The sequence below is a fragment of the Canis lupus genome, chromosome 31, assembly GCF_003254725.2.
Source record: "Canis lupus dingo isolate Sandy chromosome 31, ASM325472v2, whole genome shotgun sequence".
NCBI lineage: Eukaryota > Metazoa > Chordata > Mammalia > Carnivora > Canidae > Canis > Canis lupus.
The window spans coordinates 32026494-32035797 of NC_064273.1; the positions used below are offsets into that span (position 1 = coordinate 32026494).

At 47.5% G+C, this 9304-nt stretch overlaps 1 protein-coding gene across 2 annotated transcripts in view; it reads right to left on the reverse strand.

Annotated features, from left to right (window-relative positions):
- Positions 1 to 8872, reverse strand: part of VPS26C (VPS26 endosomal protein sorting factor C) — a 44531-nt gene extending 35659 nt beyond the window's left edge. The window contains exon 1 of one of the 2 annotated variants that reach the window (XM_025450004.3): positions 8714 to 8872. In XM_025450004.3, coding sequence (XP_025305789.1) covers positions 8714 to 8770 — 57 coding nt within the window. In that variant the 5' untranslated portion in view covers positions 8771 to 8872. Of the gene's footprint in view, positions 1 to 3986; positions 4117 to 8713 lie in introns of those variants that run through there. The other variant, XM_035709373.2, reaches the window with a different exon arrangement.
- Between the last annotated feature and the right edge of the window lie 432 nt (positions 8873 to 9304).

The following is a 9304-nucleotide window of genomic DNA, read 5'->3' on the forward strand; positions in this document are numbered from 1 at the left end:
GCTTATAAAGCAAACTATTTTAAATAGGTATTACAAGAACTGCTATCTTAGAAATCTGTATAAGATTTCATTTAATAGGGATGCCTGGGTGGCTCAGCACTTGGGTGTCTGCCTTTGGCTCAGGGCGTGATCCCGGAGTCCCTGGATCGAGTCCCACACCAGGCTCCCTGCATGGAGGCTGCTTCTCTCTCTGCCTATGTCTCTGCCTCTCTCTCTCTCTCTCTCTTTCTCATGAATAAATAAAAATTAAAAAAAAAATATTTCATTTAATAAAAGAGTTTCACTGCTTAAATTTCTTTGGAAGATCTTTATCCTGAACAATGCTGTTCATCTTCTTGAGTTGTTTATAAGGAAAAACTCACTTGAGTGTTTGAGATGAAAGGTAATATATATTTTCCATCACCTTGAGAAAGGCACCATTGCTCTGAGCCTGAATTTTCCTCTACCTGTGAGTGAGAAAGTAGACTTTCTCTTCAATATAGACAATAAAAGACCAAAACAGTTTTTTTCAGAGTTGCTCACCATATAAATGTGTCCAGAAAGTCTTGTGCGCAAGTAGAGGTCAGCAACTGAAATTGATAGGAATTCTGTAATTTACAATAGTTGGACCTTTAGCTGTTTGTGTCTGTACGGAAAGCATCCGAAAGGACCTGGAACCCCACGGCCAGAGTGCAGCTGTGCCCAACACACCACAGAGCCCATCACCCTGGATCTGCAAGCACATGTGGGAATCACGGCAGCTCTGAAGCAAGCCGCTGCATTAACTGACCTCTCCTTAAACCAGCCATCCAGATGGGGCAAAGTTTATTTCTGAGCTTCAGAACACTGTGCTCTCCTTGTGGGCATGATACTCTCAGTTTTGCTGATTTGTTAATAATGCTCTTCTGGGACGCATGGGTCCCAGAAGCAGGAGGACCAGGAGGCGGAGTAAGGGAGACACGCAGGGGGAGTCTAGATGGAGGGTCAGCACGGCTGGGAGTCTGCAGAACAGACCAGTGGGGCACTGCCCAGCTCCGGGTGGGGCAGTAGTGGGGAAGGGGTCAAGAGGGGGAACAAGAGGAGGAGAGAGGGGCCATCCCCCCGAAACCTGCCCCTGCCACTGGCTCTCCAGACTGGGAGCTTCACCGCTGGGGGAGGTCAGCGCTGGGAGGCAATCGCCCACCGGCAGTAGCTGAGCCCTCGGGGAGGGCATGACGGCTCCACCAGCAAACTCCACCAGCAAACCCAGGACGATGTGAGGTCAGGAGGCCCTAGCTGCGCACTGGCATCAAGAGGAAGGCAGAGGAAACCCAACCACCCGCTGGAGTCAGAGCAGCCTGCCGGAAGTCAGGGGTGTCCCTGCGGTGCTGAGCCCGGTCCCCCTGCTGCAGGGTCTAGAAACCAGCACACCCGCAGTGGTCAGGCGGCCTTTACTAATGCTCAGGCCAGTACAAGACCTGCTGTGACAAACACCAAACGGAGAGCGACATGAATCATCTTACTGTACCCGGGCTTCAAATAGGTTTGGATAATCGTGAAAATGCCTCTCTTGTGTTGCTTAAGGGTTAGGTTATGATTTAGGAGACAGGGCTTTGCAGGGGCATCTGATTATTCAAGGGGGAACAGATCCACTCAAAGTTTAGATGACAGCGATTCCTGAGAGGTTCGTGGCTCCCCCAAGTTATCTTGGGATCCCCCCTGGCTCAACGATTTACATTTCTGTACCCTAAGTACTTGCAACCGTATCCACCAGGATTGACCATTCATGTATCAAGAATCCGGTAATACAAAGTACAACAGTTACGCTTTTTATTCCATACCTTTCTAGTCTGACAACTTTTCTTCATAATAATGAACTGTTACATATAGGATTTTACCTCTTTAAATTTGTTTTAAAGATTTTATTTATTTGAGAGAGAGAGAGAGAGAGAGAGCGCGAGTGAGCAGGGGGAGGCACAGAGGGGAGGAGAAGCAGACTCCCTGCTGAGCGGGGAGCCCGGTGTGGGGCTTGACCCTGGGATCATGACCTGAGCTGAAGGCAGCCGTGCTGAGCCACGCAGGCGCCCCTCCTCTTTAATTTTTTTAACAGGAAATTACATGCAAGCCAAATAAAACAAAATGGAAATCTAGAGGTTCTTGTGGTCACAGTAACCAGCCCGCTGTGCACAGATCCCTTATCACTGCAACCTGGTTATGCTGAACAGCAAAGCTCTTACTTAGGCTTTTCACAACCACAACCCTTAACAGTGTCACTTTCATGAGTACGTGTGCCAGGATTTTAGAATGTAAAACGTTCCGAATTTGTACAAACAAATGAATCATGTTTATATTACAAAAAGATTTACTGCAGAGTTCTCTCAACCAATAAGCGCTTCCGATACACTGTAAACATAGCCTAACTTACAATGCAGTTGAGTCAAACTTTTTTTTTTTTAATGATTTTTATTTATTCATGAGAGACACAGAGAGAGGCAGAGACACAGGCAGAGGGAGAAGCAGGGTCCATGCGGGGAGCCCGATGTGGGACTTGATCCCAGGACTCTAGGATCACGCCCTGGGCCGAAGGCAGGTGCTAAACCACTGAGCCACCCAGGGTTCCCCTGAGTCAATTTTTTGGATCGGGGGCACCTCTACTGCAGCACACAAGCGGCATACAGGAACCCAAACCACACTCAACTTTCAGTGCCAAAACCCGCTGAGCTCCCTCTCAGGCAGGGCTCCTAGGGCACTGGCTCTCCCTCCTCCAAGCCCACCGTGGAGAGACCTCCGACAATCTGAGAAGCATCTGATATGCACTTACCTGGACGCCACTTGGATGGTATACTAACCCTATGATCAGCATCGTGGCAGACACAGCAATTGTGTGAACAGACATTACACCAGCAAGCCTACCGATACCTACCCTCACCACGTGAGCCTCTGCTAAGGGTCAAAACCCATAATAAAATGTCTTAAAACATTATCTTATTTAATCTCACAACAAAACCTTCGAGCAAGTACCAGCTCCATCCTACGGATGACAAAAAATTAAGACCTGGAGAAGGCACACAGAGGCATGATTTTAAATATTTACTCTTACCAGTGCCCTTGGCAGGTCACTGAGTTCCCTGATCCTCAAGCTTCTGAACCATAAAATGAGATGACCCTTCAGTGTTAGTGGGAATTACAGCAGTCCGTGAGTTGGAAAGGGCCATACTAGTTAGTATATGTTATTATAAAACAGGATTAGCTAGGTGCTGTCATGGGATATTAGACCATTCACTAGAAATAAGGAATTAGGGATTTTTTATTAATCATATATTCCTGATGATCTTGTACCATATATGGGGCTTTGGAAACACAAGTCAAGTTTCTAGACTCAGTGAGGACTATCGAAGTGGAATGGCAAGGATGCTGCAAGCTGAGGAAGATCTATTCACTCTGAGCTGTGTAAATTATGATGAAGATACCAGGAAATCAAATTTTGGACAGTTTTCTATTATTTTCTATATCTGAATTTGAAGGGAATCACACTGACAGTCCCCATTAGAAGTCCCCATTCTCATATGCATTTGGATCATTCTCTTAAAAATGATGTTCTAGAGCAAACACAAGTAATGGGAGGTTCATGTGTTCATGTGTAGTTCTGGGGCTATGCCAAAATAAGAATCTCACCAACATCTCTCTGGAATTTATGCCTAGAATATTATTTGTATTTACAAAGGAAAATCTACAGTATACCTATAAGACCATAGCTTTCCCTCCTGATCAATGTATTTATAAAACTACTAGCTTTATGAATTTTGTGTAAATGTTTTAACTCTTCACCTATCATTTAATAAAGCTTTTGAGTGCCTACCAAGCGGGCAGGTACTGACAGGCCTAGGTACATAAATATAAACAAAATAGTATTTTAGTTAGGCTGACTCAAAGAACCAATTAATTACAAGTTTAATCAATGCAATGACAGAGGTATATAAACATATTACAGGTTACTACTAACGTATAACAGGTTACTACTAAATTACCGAAAACATTCCGTGATACTAAGTCTATTCCTAACCACTGGACCCGCTGCTTCTCTGCTCAGCACACCATGATCTCACATTCCAGTCCAAGGTACTCTTCTCATAAGGAATTTTCTAAAATTTAAATTTACAGATTATTGTAAGTCTATGAGTAACAGTTGTTAATTTTTTTAAAGATTTATTTACTTATTTGGGAGAGAGAAAGCATGTGTGAGAGAGCAAGTGCACAAGCTGGGGGAGAGGGAGAGAAAGAATCTCAGGCAGACTCCCTGCTGGGCTTGTGGGGGAAGGGGGCCCGATCTCACCACCCTGAGATCATGACCTAGCTGAAATCAAGTCAGTCGCTTTACTGACTGGGCCACCCAGAAGCCAAGAGTTGTTTTTGTAACAGAAATGAAAACACACACTTCTAAAGAACTCATGTGTCAAAAAAAAACAAACAAAACACGGACCTGGAAGATATTTTAGTACAATTCAAAAAAGGCCACAAATCACATCTCGTGGGACACAGCAGTAGAGTGGTATTTGGGTGTCTTCCTGTGTCCACAGAATGGAAGGTTGCTGCGCCAGGCAGCCACAGCAGTGTCCTTCGGAGCAGCATCCTCGGCAGCAGGTAGGCAGAGCGGTTCTACTTCTTCCCATCTCTCTCCCATGCCTGGCCATGCCCCTCTCTGGCAGGAGCTGGGTGGGGTAATGTGGGTGCTGCTTTACAGTAATAAACAAAAGACCAGTGGGATGCAACTAAAGCAGTCCTTAGAGGGAAATGCCTGCCTTTTTAAGTGGAGGCTACAACCGAATAACCCAAATGGCCAACTTAGGAAGGTAGAGCACAACAACAGGAAAAGAGCCAAATAAATTCAAGGAAAAGAGAAGAAATCTCTGGAAAGATGATAAAGTGAAACCCCTTTTAAAAACTGCTGCCAAATCAGACTGTAGAAGCGACTGGAAAAGCTTGGAGAATAGAGGAAACGAAACTTTTCACTGGACTCGGACTCCTTGGCATAGATCCGTGAGTTCTCGTTCACTCTGCTGCACTGTCTGCTCCCCTGGATGGGAACGAACAGGGGCATCTCTGGTATCTGGTGTCAAGGGAGGGAGACCCCAGCCTGATACTCACATTTCAAAACTAGGCTCAAGCATGGCCAACTCACTGAGGCTCCAGTGACCCCTATCTCTATCCCCCTCCCTCAAAAGGTCAATGCCCTATTTTGTGCTCATCAGGTATCACAGGTGCTCCTATTGGAGTGCTTGATCACCTTTGGTTTATGTATTTACCTGTCTCTCTCTACGACCTGCAAGCCTCATGAGATCGACAGACAATGGCTGCATAAATCTGTTTGGATTTAATAAAAACCTAAAAAAGATTGACAGATGTCCAAGCTAAGGACACTGTTAAGAAGAACAAAAAATAAAATAAAATAAAATAAAATAAAAATAAAAAGAAAAGAAGAAAGAACAAGTTGTGTGCATGTGTGTATGCGTGCATGCATGTGTGTGTGTACACACATGCACATGGACACCATTCCTCACAGGAAATGCCTAGAAAGTGCATGAACTGTCAGCAGCCACCTCCAGGGACAGAAAAGGGGGAAAAAGAATTACTTTTTACTTTCCAGCCTTCTGTAAAATGTTAAGTCGTTCATACAGCATATACTACATTTTTATTTTTTTAAATGACTCAACAGTGATTTTTTTTTTTAAGTCCATAATTTTGTCAATAAACCTTTTTTTCCCCTAGGGAAAAAACCCAAATGCCAATTTTAAGCCCAACTATAACTCAGGTTCTCTGGTATGCACAGAATCAAAACCACTTTGAAATGCTTTCATGACAAACCAAGCACTGAACAGCACAGAAACAGAATCAGGACATTTTCCAAGTCGAAGTCATAGTTTTTTAAATGGAACTATTACCGCACCATTGACAGGACTCCCAGGAAATTGGTAACTATTTCTACATTATAAATTCCTCCATTTTGCACAAAAATGGCTATTCTTAGGGACACAGTATAACAGACTGTTGGAAGGGCAAAACTGACCGGCTGGAGCCGGAGTCCAGACAGTCGTGAGTTGGGAAGCCTTGAGCAAATTCCACAACCTGCTCAAGCCTCAGTTTCTCTTTAGTACAACAGAGTGATATAGCCTGGCTGATGAAACTCTACCCCAGTGCTTCCCAAGTACTTCTGAGCACAAGAAAGGATGCTTTATGGAGCTACAGAGGCAAACATGTTTGCGTGAACGACACTCACTTGTGACCAAGGATCAGGCTAACGTGGGTGGCAGCCCCACGTTGAACGAACTATGACAATTACAGGTCCTGCGCTCTGGCAACCCACTGAGAAGTCAGGTCCCTAGTAACGGAATCTTTACCAATGCTGCTGAGATGTACAGAGAAAACTGCTAACTTGTATGTTATTAGTTCCACTTGCAGCCAGTAAGAGTGGGGAGACTGGGAAAAACAGGCCACCCCTCACACAACCATGGTGCAAACTATGCTTGAAACACACTCCGTCCACGGGCACTGAGCCATCAAGCAACTGGACGGCAAGGGTCCTGTCACTGTGCCAGCGCTGGCCACCTACTCCCTCTATCCTGAATCACAGATCAGAGACTAACACCTGAGTCACAGGCATATATATCCAAATATATAATTTTGTTGATTACTTATTGGTTTTGTGACTTTTTTTTTTTTTTTGGCTTCTAAAGAAAATACATAGCAACCATCTGTTTAGAAGTTACCCTGATTTTTCTTTTATAATCATCACCTAAGGTCTCCCAACACGAGATTAAGAAACACTGCCATAAGCCAGCAACTGCAGATTCTGTTCCCGTTAATGGCACCAAGGGATGTGTACTGCTTGGGCAAAGTTGACAGCACCTTCAACTCTGCCGACCACGAGGACTGGTCCTCTATGTGTAAGTCTTCCAGCTGGGCCAATGTTACCATTTCCATTTCCGTTCTTGCAGCTTTTCTAAATGTACTTTTCATTCCTTGTACCAATTATTTAAAACCACAGAAAACATCTCAGCTGGAACAACATCTCTGAATGGAACGTGTTGACCTTTTGATAAAATAGTAATTATTGGGACGCCTGGGTGGCTCAGCAGTTTTAGGCATGATCCTGGAGTCCCTGGGATCAAGTCCCACATCAGGTTCCAGCATGGAGCCTGCTTCTCCCTCTGCCTGTGTCTCTGCTTCTCTCCATGTCTCTCATGAATAAATAAAATCTTTATTTAAAAAAAAAAAAAAAGAGGGATCCCTGGGTGGCTCAGCGGTTTAGGACCTGCCTTCGGCCCAGGGCGTGATCCTGGAGTCCTGGGATCTAATCCCACATCAGGCTCCCTGCATGGACCCTGCTTCTCCCTCTGCCTGGGTCTCTGCCTCTCTATCTCTCATGAATAAAATCTTAAAAAAAAAAAAAAAAAAAGTAATTACTAAAGCAAAATGTATATAGTCTCCTATCACTGCCTCCCCCAATTCTTATTTTCAATGTCCAAGCTATAGAAAAGTTAGGAGAATACAAAGTAGAAAGGAAGCTAGAATCCTTGTACACTGCTGGTGGAATGTAGAGCGGGGCAGGTGCTTTGGAAAATGGTTTGGTGGGTCTTCAAAAAGTTAAACATAGTGGGGTGCCTAGGTGACTCAGTTGGTTAAGTGTCTGACTCCTGATTTCACCTCAGTTCATGATCTCAGGGTGGTGAGAAAGAGCCCCAAGTCAGGCTGTCTGCACTGGGCAAGAAGCTTGCTTAAGATTCTCTCTCTCCCTTTGCCCTTCCCATCTCCCACCCCAGCTCCTATACCTGCGTTGTCTCTCAAAAAAAAAAAAAAAAAAAAAAAAAGTTAAACATAAAAGTATATCACCCAGCGATTCCATTCCTCTGTATATATCCAAGAGAAATGAAAACCTATGTTCACACAAAAACTTGCACTAGAAGGTTCACAGTAGCCTTATCCATTTAAGCCAAAAAGTGAAAACAATTCATTTGTCCATCAACAGACAAATGGGTAAATGAAACATGGGTCAAGGCAGCTGCTAAACCACTGAGCCACCCGGTCTGCCCTCCCTATTCAATCCCTTTTGACACTGCTCTGCATTTATGGGACCAACCACCACCCTCAACTTTATCCCCCAGTGTGCAATCATACTTTAAAATTCCCAGGGTGCTTGATTCTGATACACAGTAGGGCTGAGCTACAGGAACCTCAAATCATCCTCGTTTTGCAAACAAGGAAACTGAGGCCGGAGGAGGGTAACTGACTGGCGAGGGGCCCAAAACTTGCTGATGCCGTTAAGAGTTTTATTTTTTTTTTTTTTTGTACTTGCATTTTTTAATACGATCACTTCTGCCGATCGCTCAAGAGAATGAAACCGGAGGAAGGAGTTGAGTTTCGCGTGGTGTCAGAGCTGACCGGGGCCCAGGCGGGTTCCTGGAGGCCTCGGCAGTCAGGCCGGAGGTGGGCTTGTGGGCGCCGCGCTCCTCCGCCCTCAGCGGACAGTCAGGCCGGGGGCCCGGGGCCGGGGCCGGGCGGGGGCTCGAGGGGCCGGACGGTGGACGGTGCGGCTCAGGCGCCCGCCCCTCGGCCCTCGGCCCTCGGCCCTCGGCCCTCCCTCGTCTGCGCGGCGGGGCGCACCTGGCGCGGCCGCACCTGGCGGAGCGCTCTGCCCCGCCCCCCGAACCCCCCCCGAGTGTCCCCAAGACGCACCTGCAGGCCCGCCCTCCCTACTTACCCCGGCGTGATACACCTTGTTCGCTCTCTTAATCTTAATGTCCAGGGACGTGCCCATTTCGATCACTCCGCGGCGGGCGCCACTTCCGGCCGCGCGTGACCCGCGGGGACGGCGACTCGCCCCGCCCCTCCGAGCCGGGCCCCGCCTCCTTCTCCCCGCCCCCCACCCTCCGCCTTCCTTCTTCCGGTGCCGGGGCGGGCCTCCGCGCGGAGCGAGACGCTGTCACTCTTCGCCCCGCCCCTGCCGGGCGTGAGGGGCGGGGCCACGCCGGCCCCACCCTTTCCGCGAAGACTGTCTTAACACCGGAAATACCCTCCCCTTTCTTGTTTACTGAGGGAGGGGGACGGAAAACGGCTCTCTCCCGGCGTGCCCCGCGGCGGGGGGCGGGGCCGAGGCCGCGTCGCGCGGGCCCTGCCTGTGCCGGGAAGGGGAGGCTCCCGTCAGGCAGCGCGCGAAGGAGTTGGCGAGGAGGCGGCGGTAACTGGGGGGCCGCGTTCCCGCCCCAGCACTCCTTCCTCTCGCCATCTCCCCAGTCTCTTCCGGGGCTTCTGAGGGCCGGCGTCCCCTCCCCGGGCCCCGCGCTGCCGCCGC